Here is an 18,163-nt window from a genome sequence, read left to right on the forward strand (position 1 = left end):
AAAAAAAGTCCCCTGCACTGCACATGATGCTCAATTATTCATTTGCTTACTGACACAGAAGAGGATGGAAACATCCGCAATCCTCCTCTCTTTCCTCCTTTTTCTGAAGACAAGGAACAGCTATGATACCATCAGCCAATTCCCTTGTTCCTCCACAGTTGTACATCATGAATAATTAACACTAATGACCCCCCACACATATGTGCAGAGAACCCCCCCAGTCATCAGCACTTTCTTTACTACCTAAGCGGCCCCTCCATTTTGGGGCAAGCATTTTCTCCTGTTGTTCACTTTTGGCTTATGAGGAGACTGCCGAGACGCAAAATAAATCCAACCCCGGCATTTTCTTTGCACCTTAGTACAGTCCCAGCATTGGGACTGGTAGGTCAGAATGCACTTCAAACAGGGGGATTTTCATGGTGCACTCCCCAGCACTGAATGCCCTATGAATCTTCTTCCAGATTCATTTAGTTCAATACAGATCACAACAATTCACCGCACCAGCCCTGGCACCATACGGACCGTCTGGTCTCCCAGCATGCAGCTGTGTGGCCGACAAGGTGCGCTCCGGCAGATGAGATACAATGATGAAGGGGAATGATTAATGTATGGCCCACGCTATCAAAGAGGCCTGCTAGCTCAAAGATGAGAGATTGCTTTCTGACGATCATTAAATCCTGGTTGCCACATATACGAGAGAACACTTTTCATCTGTGCTTTGACAGAGAGCTCGTGGCGTTCTCTTGAACCGGCCCATGCCAGGAGGGGGTGTGTAAAGGTACAGGGAAGGATTGGACAGCGGACCACCTGTTTGAAGGATCCCATGGTTAGTGGTAAAAGCATACTTCCATTGCTTTATTATTCATGCTTTTGGCTGATGCTTTTATCCAAAGGCTCTTACACTTTCTGGAACTCATTTATGAAGCTGCTCTTTTGATGGAGCAATCCGGTACTTTACTCCAATATATGAGAGTCATCTCCCACCTGGAATATAAACTTAAAATCGCAGGCCACACAGACACTTGGCTCCTTATGCTAAGGCACATTTTAGAAAGCATCAGCTTTCAAGGATTCAGGCAACTTCAGCAAATATCTGACGCAATATGCTTTACACCAACCTTACATACAAGTGTAGACACTATGACATCTTTTAAATATTATACAATATAAAGGTCTTTCTGGGAAAAAAAATACTCTTTGATGGGTTCAAGGAAATTGCAATGGATGCTGTAATGTGGATCTGAACAGCACAGACTACTGAGATCCTATCATTGTGACAGCTATATCAGATGAGTGGCAGGTTAATATTAAACAAGGTAACCACATGGTCAGTAGAGAACAAATCTGTAACTGAACTCCTACAATTGAAGTGCCTTGCTCTCCCGCAAAAACAGAAGAATCAGCATATCATATGTACCTACACCAATATGGATTCAGCACAATAATGTAGTAACCATAACACATTTTTAAGATCAGAAGAAAGGCAATAATGATAATCACCCCATACAGTAATACTAATTCAGCAGTATGTCAGTGGAACCTCTGTGATAATGTGTGATTGTAGCAAAGCGAAAGGCTTCGCAGGGTACTGTAGGTGTGAATACACGTAACATAATGTGCCAGGTGTCCTCAGCATCCCTCTCCTAAAGTTCAAGCAATGTCCTCTGAGGAGCCGATGAATGGAAAGGCCTCTGCAGAATGTGGTCATGTGACCTACAGTACAGTACATCAATAAAACACCGTTTTCAACAATTCAGCTGAATTTTCAGCGGGTTTTTTTTTTCCGGGACGGAATGCGGTGGAACTAGGAGCCGTGTTATGGAAGGTAAATTATACACAATAGAAAGCGCAGATAGATAAAACAGTTTGGGCTGACAGACAGCATGCCATGCGCACACTAAGACGAAAACGGCAAACAAAAACCAAAACTGCGGTGGGCTTGTCTACGCGACGTGATGCGCGGAGTTCACTCCCCCCCACAACTTCAGCGGTTCCAGCTGTGCAGTTGAGGAAGACTGTACCAAGGCAAACAAGCACACCCGGCGCGAGCAGTACTCACCCAAAAATACATCATCATTTCGGACGCAGGGCAGGTGAGTGCGTGCGGGCGGAAGGTGGGGGAGCGCAGAGGGACCAGTCTGGCCAGTGTGATCAGTGGGAGAGTCCGTTAATCAATCTCTTTAGGAGTCCTCCTTCCTTCTGGTCAGTCCCGCTCTAAACCGTTCACTGAGGCGTGACTTATTTTCTCAGTCTCTTCACTGTTTCCACTGTCTTCTTTTCCCTTAATTTTTAAAAACCTCCTCCTCTTCTCAGCCACAGGGAAAGAGAGAGAGAAAGCTGGAAGGCGCTGTTACCTCCTCTCTTTTTCTGCTCCTACTTTCCACCCTTTCCTTTCCTCTCCTCACTACTATCTTAGACTCCCTCTCTCCCCCTCTCTCTCTCTCACACACACACACACACACTCTCTCCCTCCCTCTGTCTCCGTTTCTTCTGTCTCTTATTGGTGAATCTTAAATCACTCACTACAGTACAGTGGAGTACTGGAGCTCAACTAGAGCAGGAGCAGTCGGCACTTGGCAGCTGTCTCCAGCATTCCTCCACTGGAGCTGTATTCCTCTGCAGAAAGGAGCGAGCTACCCCGGATCCAACAGACGGTACTGTACAATTCAAGATCCAAAGGGGGGGAAGGTGTTTCCTTTGTTGCTGCTGCTGCTGCTGTTGATGTTGTCAAGGGTGGCTGTTTCTCCAGAGCAGGAGTGAGAGGAGCAGTTTCCCTTCTGTGCTGAGACGCACTACTTTAAGTTTTACCAGACACAGGAAGAAAAACAAACAATACAGATATAATAAAACTCGGCAGCAAAATGAGATGCTGGAGCAACAAGGAGGAGCAGATAATTTTCTTTCTTGTATTTTTCCCCACTGCAGAGGTAGAGAGAGCTGGTGGATGCTGGAGTATGTGGGAAAGGGCTTGTTGGTTTCAGCCTTAGAGTGCCGTGACCAATCAGGAGTCAGATTCGCTGGTGAAATGCTGAGGGAGTAGGTTGACAGGTCTGTGCGGTGGGTAGGTATGGATCATAGGGCAGAGGGACGGCGGAGAGGAGTTTGTGTGAGCGTGAAAATGTGTTTGTATGTCTCAGTATGTATGTGCATTGGTGTGTTTGTGATCCAGGAGTGGATGGCTGGAACAGAAAAGGGGGTGTAGACAGGCTTGTAACATCTAGCCTGCCTCAGCAATTTTCAAACCATATCGTCAATACGCGACTGGAGCGCTCCCTCTTAAATATTAACCCCTTGCTCACCACTGAGCAGGACGTGCAGCGCTAACAAAGCAAGGCATTGCTTTGTGTCTCCATGATCGGAGCATGGGGTGATCTATCAAGGGGACATTATGCGTGTCAATAATTCCAATAGGTGCACACAGGAACTGAAGGAACATTTGCAGTTTTCGTCAAATAAGTTTGTACACTACGTGTTCATTGTGGCTTTTACATATTCAGTTCTGACCCCGAAAACAACACAAATGAATCATAAACAAGCTCTAGTTTTTATATTTCTCTACTGTGTATTTGTGCCATCTCTCTGCTTTCGTATTAACACATAAAGTATGCATATATATATTGTTTTTTATGTCCACAAGACTCAATAGATTTACATTAGCAATCACAGAGCGAATAACGGCCTTTCTTCCCCATCAATCTCTGATGGGAAATAAAAATGAAATGCACTTCTCCGGTAACTTGGATTAAGGAAAACATTTTATCAAATACTGAAGTCTATTTCAGGTCCCCGTCATAAATAACTTAAAAGAGAAAGCACCACTGGTTGGAGCTAATGCGTGGGGCACCAGGGGTTTTCAGGGATTAGAAAAAAAAAGTGGAGCATAAAACAAGTTCAGAATCTGAAGGCATTTCAACATCAGATAATCCTTGTGTCTCCTTTTCAGGGACCCCCAGCCCTCAATTATCAATGCTAGAGAAAATAAAAAGCGGAATTGGTGCAAGAGGTACAAGTAACATCTGGCCGAGCTAGGATTTTTTTTTCCTTCTCTCTCATTCTTTTTTTACCATCTTTATTCCAGTATTCTCTGCAACATTTATCCAGGAATGCCGAGGGTGGCGCTTGTTCAGGTTAACCACCATGCAGCAGACTGCCCCAAGAGGCGTCATTTTCCATTACAGAGACAAGAACCCTCTCTTTAAAAGGAAAAAAAGAAAGAAAGTAAAAGACATAAATTTGTTATGCTCCGTGTCGTGTTCTCTTCCCCAACTCAGGATCTTTTCTTCAATATTTAATCCCAGCGCTGCATAGCAGGGATGTCTGCAGACCGCGGCCCTGATCTGCGAGTCTAGCCGGATCTTCTCATCAGCTCACAGACCCATGCAGGCAGTGTCACTGAGCCCTCGCCCTGGCGGACACAGCCTCACATTCCTGAGCCGGCTCGCTGTGGGAGAGTGCGGTGGCTCGCTCCCTCCAGGCCGTCAGAGAAGGCCGTGGGGAGGACCTAGTGGGATCCGCCACAACCACCCTTTGCACAGACACGCTTGCGTGAACCATGAAAATTCCATCTTCTGGTGGGGCGGCGAGGGCAAAGTTAAGTGGTTAGCATCTGGTAAGTTCACAGTCAGCAAGTGCTACCATTAACGATGCTGAAGGAGGAAGACTGCTGCCTCTGTGCCCCACCCTGGTCATCCCCCAGATAACAGACTGGGCTTAGTTTCAGTGTTTGCCTGTCGGCTAGTCCTGTCACATGATCAAAGTTTTTTTTTTTTCTTTTCTTCATCTTCTTTAAGAATGGCAGATGGGCCAGGCTGGATTGAAGTGGGCGAGAGAATTCTCCAGGACTGTACCACGCACGCCATTTCTCCGGCCTGTCTTAATTAGGAGCTATTGTTGGCGAGCTGCAGGTGAACACATCTGGGACACCATATTGGCAGGAAACGCAGTGGGTCTTGAAAATAATGCAAGCTTTTCTGTGAGTGTGTGTGTTTTTTTAAAAGAGCAATGGAGTATGATTATATGTTTTGGTGGCTACCCAATAGTGGGAAAAAAGTCCATACCATTAAATAAGCACACAGTACCATGCCAGAGCTTTGGAGCTGTCCACAAGGGAAAACCACATTTGTTATTACAACTAATTGGCAAATTTCAAGGTTCCCCGGCATCTTTTAAATTATTCTGCTTATCATTAAAATAAAAACAATACTGAAAACGACCTGTCAAGTGAAATGGAAAAAAAGTGATACATATGAAATGCGTAGCGTATATAAGCAGGCCTTATCAATCTAAATATCTGTTTATTTCTCCGCACACGTGTTTGCCGTGTGCAGGAGCTGTCCTTGGTGCCTTCCCCCCCTCTGTGGTAATGAGGGGGTATGTAGTAATGAAGAGGGGGTTTGTCTGTGTGTCGACAGCGCTCTGGAGCCTACCCCAGCGGAGAGTGGAGCTCAGTGTGATTACAGCACTGCTGCTGTCAGGAGGAAGCCTGGGGAGTGCAACACAGCACACCTCATAATGAGCCCACACTCTTCTAACAAAACTGCACAATGCAACGTTACATCACCATCTCAGCATCGGCACCGCGGGCCGTAGACAGCCGTATCGCAACACACAGGTAACACTGTTGACTCCTCATTAGTATATTCACTCATTACGTCATTTCCAAGTTTATAAACTTAATGGGGCAGAATACTGGCTGACCTGCCCGGTGTTTTCAGCATTAATATGCTCTCATTGTTTGTACATATACTGTATATGCACCTTCATAGGACTTTAGTATTCTTCCACCCATTTCATGGCAAAGATCAGAGCGGACACAGTATAATTTTTTCACCAAACAATCTACCTTTTAAAATATTACAATACCACAGCACTGACAGCTGTTCACTTTGACGTCTCTCCTTTACCCATCTTTCAAAGCCTTCACCTAAGCAGCTGGGCTGTGTCATGAATCATGTAGCATGTGGTGCGTGCATACGTCTCTATATATTTAGAAAAGAAAAAATAAAACAGACAGAAACAGAAAAATAAACAAACAGAAACAAAACAAAACAAAAAAACATTAAAACTAATTGTGACACTGAATGTACTAGTATTAACAAAACTGTCTTGTTTCAGCTGAGTGTGTAAAGAAAAGAAGTAAAGAAAAATATGTTTAACACACATCAACATCAGACAGCACATCAAACATAGGTGCTCTGTCCTTAACCAAAGCAGAAACCCATGTATCAGACTGTCCAGTTAACCTAAGTACAAATCACTACTACTAAAAACTGAATCTGTGCCGATTCCACAGCTTACAGTAGCTGCTGTACACACAGGCCTATTTGCTCAATTATATGCCCAAATCTTTTCTAAATTACTTGTTAAATAAATGTCAGTTACATTCAGAGTGTATGACTATAAAACAACAAACTAATAAATCATGTTATACTTTTTGAAGTGTACAACAGAAATCCAAACAGTCCCTCTACAAGTTCTTTCCCTGGCTCCTGTTGTATATTCTAAAGTTGTGATTGGGTCCATAGCCAAAACCTGAGTTCTCTTTGACACATTTGGGCATAGACACTACATCAACATTAATTAATTCTTAATAACACCAAAACGTGTAATTAGGCACTGACATGTGGTAAGACTACAGTGTTTAATTAAAATGTAATTATGAGCAACTCATTTCCAACTAGTTTGTGCACACGCATCTAAATTCCATGCATTATTTAGGGAAGCCTTTCAGTCACAAAGTTCAGTCAGACAGAAGAGGCTTGCGAGCAGCGTGATTCTTGTCAGCGAGAGTTCAGAGGAGAGAATAACCTTGGCCATCCCCCTCATGACTTCAGGCTTGGGTAAACACCTGCACTTCGCTGTGTCAAGACCAGCAGTGGTGCAGTAAAGAGGGCATCTGCTTAACGTCTTCACATGCATTCAGCTGGGATTCTCTGCTCCTTTTGCCAGTGCCCCTGCTGTCTTTTTTTTCCCCCAGTAATAGGATGGAGTAAAAACCAGAAAACAAAGTGACTCATTTGCTGCCTTCTCTGAGCGGCGCTGATGCGCGCAAACAATGCGAGCCAAATCAAAGACGCTAAAAACCAAAGCTCAAGGCAGACAATAAGAAAAGCAGCAACCTCTGGTGTGGCGGAGCCTTTTAGTCTGCAGCGGCAGAGCCTCGGCTCGGCTGCACTGGATCGCCACCAACAGCCCGCGCTGCGAGGTATGGTAAGTGAACTGAAGAGGTCTGCAGCACTCACCAGTCTCGTGACGAGGGGCACCCCAAAATGCCAGAAGTGATCGTTCAGCAGCCCACTGTACACTACGTTTCCAAAGAGAGCAATGGTTCCAGATTTGCACAACCCGTTTCCTGGCTTGGTTTCTACGGAGAGACAAAGAGAGCAGGCGGGAAGGTTACTGATGAGAGAACAGAGCACAGTGTTCAGCATTGAAGGCTGGCTGAGTGAGTCATTTGCTACCTTAGAAGCTATCAGAAAAGTAACAGGATTTCAAATTTTGCACATCAATCAAAACAGGTGTAACGTTTAACTAAATGCAGACAACTCCCAGTGAGGCCAAATAAGACTGAATCAACACAGGCAAACAAATACAGCCACACACAAACCAACATCAGTAGAAACATTTTACATTAAATAAATAATTACACATCGGGTATGGTGCAGAATTAAAATAGGTCCTAAGTTTGAGGTGGTAGAGGTGATCACCGACAATCCCTCACAGAGCCCCTGAGCTCTTTAATTGCATGTACCTGATTGCAGCGTCCCCTGAGCAAAATTGGCCTGGGTTTTCAGGACCTGGCGACTGATCACAGCTGTGGTCAACCTTGCTTTCAGCTGCTTATCCAACAAAGCTCCTGGACAACCGCCTCCTCAGTTCCCCTGGCACTGCCCAGCTGTGTACACTACCATATATACATGCTAACCACCTTCGAACAGCAACTCTCACGCCACAACATGGGCACAGGCTGCTGGTTCTGCTCACAGGAAAAATACCAATGCGACACAACACTGACAACACTGGCAATTCTGCCACTGATATGAAAAAAAAAACCCTCAACTTCACCCATGTTAAACTACAGCAACCTTCACACTTCATTTGCATGTACTACCAAGGTCTATGGAGCCACAGGAAACAGCACACACACACACACACACACACACACACACAGACGCACACACACACAGGGATATCATTATATACATTGCCTATAGAGTCCCATAAGGCAAAAAAAAAAATCTGCATTGTTTTAGAACAAAACAAACCACAAAGGTACAGTATGTGAAACCAGCAATGGCAAGCAATGCATTCATTATTGAAAAACAAAAGTAAGAAGGCCCATTAAAATGTCACTTTTGCTCTTTCTGGCTGCGGCACCGCATGTGTATTACTGTTATTAATGGGGCTGGCGTGAGGGCAATGTTACGGCTTGATTGTTTATAGCTGCTGCTATCCGCAGTCTCTTCGGGCATGACTGGAAAGCCCAGGGTTCACACTCAATGAGCTCCTACTGCTGATATCATTTCAAATTACTAGATGAATATTAATTGGAAAGGCCTGGCTCCAGTGAATTGGAGCAGTGAAATTACACACTGATACACCATCAAGCCACGTCTGTCCCCCCAACCAAGTACCATGCGTGTGGATGGTTGGGATTAAAAAATAGCACAGTTTACTGTAATTAGAGATGAGTAACATCACCAGGTTTTTTTTTTCAACACTTTTGCTGAATATGTTGAACTGAACAGAGGGAAGGTCTTAACAGCAGATGCACAAACGATACAGACAGATACAGACAGTTGAGTGTGTTGCATAAACCTGAACCATAACAGGAAAAAAAAAGATTATCTTCTATACTGAGGTTGAGAGAAGGTACGTTATTTACTACGGACACATTTGGCTGCTCCGCTCAGTGCCTTTAACGTGTGATTAGGTGGCGTTTCATCATTGCAGAGAGGCAGAAGTTAGAGCGGGGGTCCTTCGTTTTTTTGAGGCTTTCCTCCAAAGAGCTGCGTGCTCTTCATCCCCAGCCTGAAGTGCGTGGAGCTCAACCTATGATTAATTATTGAGAGTGAGACTGTAATGTGTGAGCGGCGAGGCCGTGTCTGCATCTGCACTGGAGCGGCTCGCAGGCTTCACAACAGCTTTATTATCCCAGCCTTTGATTTGCTTTTTTCTCGCCAGTTTGGGAGATTTGACAGGAGCTTTAAACCGAGCAAAATGTCAAAGTTGTCGTAAACACACGAGGGGAAATATTTTCGGTTTAATAAGGAGGCAATAACATCTTGACTGGAGATGGCAATGGTATCATCGTCTCCTAATCTGGCATCACTATATCTGTGTCAAGCTTTCATCAGCTTGTCTGTTCGGAGTAGCCGCATAATTGAGATACTGGGGGCTTCATTTGCAATTGCATTACAGGAGTTTCCGTCTGCTGTAGGACTGCTGTGGGCATTGTGGTCACATTTTTCTTGCATTACAGAATGCATGCCTGCAAGAAGAAAAATTATACTGATGCATATATTAATCTCACGGTCATGTCAGCCATAACAAACACATATAATTCATAGGCTAAAAATGTAGAGAAATAAACAAATCATGAACATGAAAAATCCATTTGATTTATTGATAGACTGATTTATAAATGTGTATCAGAGGCAAACATGTTGCTGTACCTGAGCAGAAATCTTTGTAGTGACAAAAAAATCAGAGGAATTACTGTAAATGCTGTACACTGTATACTGTTTTGAATCATGGAATCCCCTTCACAGGACTGAAACGAATTTGACAGCAGTGACATAATGTAGTATTTACATGTGTTCACACTGTAGGAGCGGTGAGAAACTCCGTGTTTGAAACTGTGTTTAATTGTGTATCAGAAACTCATACAGCAGAGGGTCTCTGCTCTTCCTGAACTCGGGAGAGGTGGAGGGGTTACACACACTGCGTCTGAGCACAGCCCAATTCCAACAACAAGGCACTTTGCAGCGAAGCAATAAGGAAAAACAACACTTTTAATAATTCAGGCCCAGTGACAGAGAGGGGGCGGGGGTACAGGCAGGTTGAAGGGCTGCAAGTGGCAGGGGCCAAGCTGTAGATAGGGAAACCTGTCTGTCTGTATTACTGCAGAAGGGCACATTTAGCCTCTGCCACATGTTATTAAAGCCATACTGACTGCCCTGCCATTTACGTATTTTTCTACCCAAAAGCCTGTGAGGCACCAAGTAAAAGATAGGAGCATTTAAAAACAACAGTGCTGCCTGCAGCTGTGAGGAGAAGAATAACAGCATGCCTCTTAACCTCTCTCTGCTTTTGTCTCATCTGCTCCTTAAAGTCCTGAGTTCCTCATCATGCTTTTTCTGCCTGCGAACCATGAACTGCATGGAGCCTTCCCGTTCTTTAACAGCTGTTTGGGAGTCCAACATGGAAAGACATCTCATTCCTACACAGATAGCCCTCCGGCCTGGAGCGGGTTTTTACACCAAACTAACCCTTACTCTTGTAATCAACAGGATGGCAGTCCTAGCACTGACAGATGGATATATATTTATGATACCTTATCAAGCTCGGATAGAAATAAATAATATATGGCAATTTGTTGCCTTTCTACCCTACAGCAAGGTCAATTTGAATTAAGCAGATGAGCTACCATGTTTTTACTCATCCTCATTTCAGTGCTGCAGTGGGCTCTTTTTTCCAGGACCTGGCCCTCTGCTGCTGGAATGTTCGTGTCACATGACATTATTTACCGTCTGCCTCAGCCCACGTTCTGGCAGGATCCTGACAGAAGTCAGGCGAGCTCAGCCCTCACTCCGCTCTGTGGGGTGATGATGTCGGGACCTCGTTCCAACCCAAACACAGCGGCACTACCAGCGCCTCCATATGGCTGGCACCCTTCACCCATGCCAGGGCATCAATCAGGCTGGCCAAGCCTCGCTATGGAGAGGCCAAAGATCGGAAAGGCCGCCCTGAGCCTTTCCACTTCCCTCAGACTCTTCTTCAAACAGCCTCTCAAAACAATGTATTCATTACGCATTCCCCAAGGGTCATTTGCAACCTCTTTATAAAGTATTGTGCGACTGTGCCTTTTTAAACACTGTTCCTACCACAAGTTAATCATCTCCCGTTGGAGAGCAGTTCATTCACTAGGGCTGATTAATAAGGCTTGGTTCTACGGCACCAGACATAGCTGCAAGGGATTCGCAGCGTTAATAACTAGCCAGTGCCTCCATCAGCCCTTAGAAAAGCAGAACTGACGAACGGCACTGGTGCTAATAATGCACGGCTGAGGGGTGGAATAACACAACCAGACAATTAGCCCGGTAGAGGACCACTTGCCTTCCTCATCATCGCTATCTTCATCAGCACCCTTTACAGAGAGTGAATCAGACGGAAAGACTATGCTACTCAAAAAAATAAAAACACCAAATCAAATCCACAACGAATCCACAACAAAAAATAGAAAGCATGATAAGAACAAGGGTTCTCCAGAAAGTATTAATATTTCTTTGTAAGACTGGACATCTAGGCTAATTCCAGTACGATGTGCTTAATTGCAGGCCACGCCTTGCTACCACCCAGAGGAATGAGGCAAGGAGGGAGGGCCTACTTTTTGCACTTCACTGAGCTATTGATGGGACCGCTATATAAATACAATGTCATCAGCAGAGTTTTGCACATGCCAGGGCTCCTAGCACTGAAATTAAAAATCAAGTATACAGCAATATTGATGGAATCAGGACAGCAATAAAGCCCTGGAAAATGAGCTCATGAAACTTTTGCAACAGAGGAAAAGATAATTATTTGTGGGCATAATGACAGGTTTCAGCAAATAATAAAATATGTCTTTGTGTCTTCAGCTCATTTCTTTGTTTCTGCCTGTTTGTTTTACGATTCTCTTGTGCGGTCTGTTCTGATGGTATAGTCCAGCATAATTTATTAATATATGGGTAAATCAATGCTCAGTGTCCTTATAGATTACTTCAAAATCATAAACGGCCTTGACAGGAAATGCAGAGTAATACAATTTAATTAAACTCCATATCCTCCCCAGTGCACCAAGTGGGAAAATAAAAACTGATTAAAGTGGCAGTCAAATAAAACAGCATTTAATTGGCATACACCACGAAAGCTGTTTGCATGTTTATTTAACATTGCACTGTATTAATAAAAAATTAAAGCCCTAATTGGGTAAACTTGTGCAGGCAAGAGCGCGCTCTGGCTCCGCTTCCCACTGTTTAATGGACTGTGACTGAAAAATAATCCCAGGCTAGTTTAATATTTCTGCAGTCATACTTGATGAAAATCCTGCTCCCATTGGCCAGGAGCCACACATTAAAAAGCAATCACAGCTACCTGGACCTGCTGGAAAATCCCCAGTAGAGCAGACCACTCAAAGCCCAGTGCCGACTCGGGAGGGGGATCATTAGCACATATCCACGACGCGGTCTGGGAGCGGACGAAGGGGGAAACGTTTCAATAACCCTTCCTCTCCACCCCTTTCCAGCTCATCCCGCTTGGCACGTCACTGGAGACAGCTGGAGACTTTCAGCTCTCTGTTCCTGTCAGTTTAGCACGCTGGGCATCCAAACGAGCCGGCCTTTGATCCGCTACCAAAAACCCAAACAGCCAGCCCTCATCTGCCAAAACATAGCACCAACACAATCATCCCTCTTCATACATGTATGCGTCTGTCCACCTAGAGCGGCGGTCTACAGCAGCAGGCCTTCGGCATGAGGGAGATGGCCAGAACTGTGGCTGTTGGGTTCAAGAGGCACAAGGCGTCTCACTGTCATATTCCACATGGCAGAGATTCAGTGACATACAGGAGCCAGTCTCCATCTCTGCGAATACCCAGACAAAACACTCCCCAGAGGTCTCCCCATACTAGGTCTTCTCACTTTTTCCTAACTCCAAGGTCCTGTTACATAATACAACAAAAAACATTCTCAAGTACTGTTTCATGTTGTTGTGCTTCAAAGTGATTTTTTAATTGATTCCATTTAATTAATATTATATAGCCACACTACACTTGATAGACTAAAAAAAAATCACAAATAGCATAATAGGGATGCTGTATCACCCTTGATAACATTTTCTTCCAGAAGACTAGAGTTTGCCACTCACTCTTTGTCGGCTCTGTTTTGTCAACAGTAGCTCCGGCGAGTATTCCCGGGGGCCGGCAAATCTTATGGAATCTGCCGGAGCTTTGTTCCAACTGCGGCGCCATTCTTTATTTATTTCTTTAACTAAGCACTACAAAGCCAGCTAACTGTAAAACAATTTAATTACCATAAGCATGCTAAATTATCCATTCAGATTTAGAGCGTCAATTTACAGTGAAATTTGAACTGTTTAAATTATGCTGATTTAGGTTAAAGTAAATTCAAACAATCACAGGTTCGTTAATGTCTACTCACAAAGGACTATGCAACAGGCCCTTTGTTTTTATTTATTGATGGTGTGTTTTAACTCAATTTCCCTCAATTTGACTGCAGAAAATAATGCACGATTAAAACAACACACTTGAAAAGAACAGACTGTACAAAATAAGGGTAGTGATTCCATCGAGAATTAAGAGTTTGCCCACTGGACTGCTGCAGCTGATTGAGTATTAAGGGTCTGATACCTTCAGCGAGTGTGTATAGTATGTGTGTACTGTTGTGTGTGTCTGCTTATTCTTATGTATGTGTTGCAATTTCTTTGAGTGTGTGTGTATGTTTACATACGTAAGAGAATTTCTATTCATGCATGCATATTTGACAGGCCTCACTGAGGAGATGGTAAAGCCACACCATAGCATCCTGCGCCTCTACAGTGGAGATTGAATCCTCCCCATCTCTCCTGTCCTGGGGGACCGCGAGAGCCGATACAAGCAGCCTTTTAAGGGCTCCCATGCCCGCAGGCGGCTTGTATTGGAAATCCTGTGCAGGAGGTATAATTGAGAAGTAGAGAGGGGGGTATATTAAAGATCAAAGCTGATTGATTGGCCCTGACCTCGGAACCCGTGTTCTCCTGTGAACTGGCCACACGGAAGCATTCTCTTAACAAGCCAGGGGTCAGGGAGGACCTGCACACAAACAAGCTGTAGCTCTCACAAGAGGAAGGACAGAAGGCAACCGTCTCCGAGAGCAAGATAACACTCTCAGGAACGGCCTTGCCCCTCCTTTTGCGCCAGCTCAAATCCCCGTCTGTGCTGAATCGCGGTCCTTTGTCAAAGCTTAGGCCCGTGTTCGTGAAGGCCTGAAAAACAGCTGGCTCAGACAGTGTCTCCTCTTTCCTATATGTATTGTGGATGTCAAGCAAAGCAGCAGGGTGGATGTAAATAATGGCAAATAATTCAAGGTGTTTTTTTGTGTGTAGAGTAAGGGGGTGGGCTGAACATCCAATGTGCTCCTCTCCCTGACTAATGATCTGCCTCCCATGATGAGGGAAAAATACACACCTGCAGACACACTCCAAACAATTCCCAATAAATTTTTGATGGACGCTGCCTGCCAAAGTGGAATGATTTACATGATCATTGTTGCAAAACTCTTGCATCCCTCATAGCAAAGTCAGCCACCCCTTCAAAACTCAATAACACACAGTCTGCCAAAATGTCAAACTCACAAGCTGTAGTATTTATTACGACTCCGGCCCCTTTACTCATAAAACTGCCAAGCTGGCCCTTTTTTCTGCAAAGAGAAGAGTGTTTACAGCGTGTGTATTTCCACACTGTGGCTGCAGTAAGCCCTGGCTCTAGTATCAAAACACCACTGTCCTGGAGACGGAGGCGCGACCCGTTTCTTCCATCTGTGACACATATGACATCAACCTGCAATGCTCATCACCAACAATCAGCCAATGGAGACTGTCAAATCTCTGCAACAAATGCACACTCTATGTTAATTACATGGATGCATGTGAAGTACATTCACATGCAGTGTACAGCAGTGTTGTGTACAGTCAAGTATGTGATCATAAAAAAACAATCCTGCACGATTTATTATATCATTATATGTGTACTGCATCTTTAAACTGTATCTGCTGTACAAGAGCTCACCTGTATCTGTCATGAAAACGAAGCAAATTACATCATAGATAATGTGCATCCACATACTCTGAGAATGGCAGTGGCTGCAAGTGCATTTTGCATTAATGGACACTGTGAGTACTGGTTTGGTCTCCAGGTTGCAATGGAGGAGTTCACCCCCCTAGATGAGAAACCCCCCTGTTTGTGCCCCATCACCCCCACCTTCGTAGACCCGGCAACGGAAAAGCAAAGCCTCTTTTTTCAAGGGTGTCCTCCAGCCCTAAAGCTGCTCGCCGTGCATCAATCAAGCCCTGTGTCCTGGTGTGGAACCGATCAATAGGGAACACAGCAGCTCATTGATAGCAGACAGCTCCTGACTAAGATATAGCATAACTTTTTTGCTGCCTAGTATAGCAATAATCTCCAAGGTCAATCTGAGTCGTTCAAGATGGTTGTGATACACAGCTACAGTCTCCTGCTGCTTGTGCTGAGAAATCATTAAATCCATAAGGCATGGCACCAAACTGGGACTTCTAAAGACAGCTATCTTATGCATGACGTTCTTGTTCTGATCATCTTAAAGGTATATCCACTAACATGGCTGATCAATTCACTTTGACTCAGCAGCTGCGTGACTCATTCATTAATTGGTCTTTCATCATACATTCAGTCTCTCTTTAGTCTCGTTTCTCTTGATTTCTTGTCTGTCAGAGACACCGGTGTATAGTCCCAAACGGCAGGCCACCTGGTTAGATGCATGGGTGTTTAAAAGGAAAAGGAGGAAAGCCATGCACAGACAGACACACACACATATGTGCATATACATGCATGCACACGCATGCATGAACACAGACACAGACACACACACACACACCTACAGGAGGAATGTGTGGGCTAGGCCCCAGAGTGGCGAGGAAGCGGCAATTGAGAATTCTTATGATAATGTGAGGTGGGCAGCCCCTGGCCTGGCTGCCAGCTGGCCCTAGTGTGAGTGATGCTGGGAGGAGGCAGCCATTAGGGAAGTGCTGGAGGTGAGCACCAGGGCTCAGGTAATTAAGTACAAACATAGGCAGGAAAACTAGGCCTCCAGATTTATGTGGCTTAATAATGCACACGCTGCACTCCGTCTCCCGTCCCAGGCACACTTTACAGGCAATCTCATAAAGCATTAACTACCTGACCATTCAAACGCACTCCATCATTCTCTTTCCAGCTCTCTTCTCCTCTCCTTCCCCCTCTTTTCTCTCACTGCACACTGTGCCAGCGGGCACCTCTCCTTGCGTGGCATAATGTGCCACCTGCCTGTCTGACAATGCCAGGCCAAGAGACATCAGTAACGGGGAAAGGGCAGAATAACAAGTCTGTTTTCACCCCCTCCCTCTTTCTTTTCCTCATTTTTCATGACAGCGCAGATTAAAGAGATTTCCATCACAGGTCACAGCCTGTCAAACCAGTATCGGTCTTTTAAATCTTTGCACGGTTGCGATTCCAGGTACCTGTGAGATCAACACATAGCAACTCAAGAATTGCTGAATGGGTGTATCGAGGTGGTGTTAAGATGAACAAATGGACATTGCCTTTCTGGGGGTCATGGCTCAAACTTCAAAGCAATGGACCACATGTTGCCATAGCCAGAGATATTAGATTGATCAACAGTAAAAGGCCTGGAAAAGAAGGGCTGTCTCACAATGAAGAGTAGGTTTTAAGAGTGCAGATGTAGGTTTTAAAAGAGTGAGGTTATGTCCCAGTCCGGCTGCAGGGGGCGCTTGTCCAGCCACAGAACCACCGAGGGCAAAACTCCCTGTGTTTGAGGAAACAGAGGACTCCAGGTAATGATGTGGACAGGGAATCAATAAGGGACTTACTGACTCATAACTGGCTGGTTAGGAGCTCTGTCTCCATTTCTGAAGCGATGTCATCACTGTGTAATCAGAGACAAGCAGCAGGACAGGAGGAGGCTGTGGGGAGGCTCTCCTGCACCATTAGCAGAGTTCAGCCAGGGAGAAAGAGCGGCTTTCTCACACTCGACCACCCTCGCCACCAGCACCCTCACCAACGGCTTTGTCTCCAGCCCAAAATGCTACTGTAAATCTTAGTTGTGTTTTGGTCATTTTAAATACAATGGAATTGTTTACTTTTGTCTGTGAGTAGTGAGCTTTTAAATCCAGAATAGTGCAAACGCATTTTCCATAATTTTCCATGCTCATTGTACATTATAAATGAGAAAAGCACGGTTACGTCAAACCAGACGGGAAAATAACACAAGCAATTAGATAAAGCAATATTGATTTTCCTAATTGTCTCCTTATACTTATCCTTATTGTTTAGGATACTCTCAACCGCTGGATTTTCAATTTGAAAACAACGTGTAAACTGAAGTTATTTAGTTAAAATATTACACTTATGCTAAAAGTGTAATACTCTCCCCATAAATTATATACTGTGTTGGTGACTTCAGTTGTCATTAATACCCAAACCAATATTTTTAATTAATAAAGAAAAAACCTTCATTGGTCATTAAATATTCAAAAAAGGCAAGTTTCACTTCAACTTCTGCATAGAGGGAGAATAACAAACACACAGAAACATACACCAACACAAAGCAGTCCTCAGTAGAGCAGATATTCCTTGGCATACTTGACATACTGATTTTAAATCATATCCTTCCTTAGGATTGATATTTAAAAGGGTGTGTGATTTTTCCTAAAAAGTTTTTGTAAACACTAAACACTGCAGGCGGGTCTGTGAGCCAGTGACCTGCGGGCAACATCTGAAATATGTGCAACAGCTGACTGCTGTTAGACTTTCATCTTAATTGACTATATTAACACGTCTAGTGGTTGGAGTTATTTAGTACCAACTATTGCTGGCCTGGTTGCCAAACAAGGCCACCTTTCATTTTGATTTTAACTGAGATATTACCATAATAGGACATTATACTGAAGGTGAGAACACTCAATAAGTGATCTGCACACTTTCAACAGAGGATCTCAGTGATAAAACTGCTTAGTTTTCTTAAATAACTGCCTAAACAGAACACATAACTGTGACTGTCAGTTGAAACCTTTGGGTCCAGGCTGGCTATATACAGTACCAGTCAAAAGTTTGGACATACCCGATTAAGATAATGGGATATATGCATTCAAATTT

At 44.3% G+C, this 18,163-nt stretch overlaps 1 protein-coding gene across 3 annotated transcripts in view; it reads right to left on the reverse strand.

Moving 5' to 3' along the window:
- Nucleotides 1-18,163, reverse strand: part of rbfox3a (RNA binding fox-1 homolog 3a) — a 429,646-nt gene that overhangs the window by 133,852 nt on the left and 277,631 nt on the right. For all 3 annotated transcript variants that reach the window (XM_036525762.1, XM_036525737.1, XM_036525729.1), the window contains exon 5: nucleotides 7,242-7,363. In XM_036525762.1, coding sequence (XP_036381655.1) covers nucleotides 7,242-7,363 — 122 coding nt within the window. The remainder of the gene's footprint in view (nucleotides 1-7,241; nucleotides 7,364-18,163) is intronic.

Source organism: Megalops cyprinoides, chromosome 1, assembly GCF_013368585.1.
Source record: "Megalops cyprinoides isolate fMegCyp1 chromosome 1, fMegCyp1.pri, whole genome shotgun sequence".
NCBI classification, from domain to species: Eukaryota; Metazoa; Chordata; class Actinopteri; order Elopiformes; family Megalopidae; genus Megalops; species Megalops cyprinoides.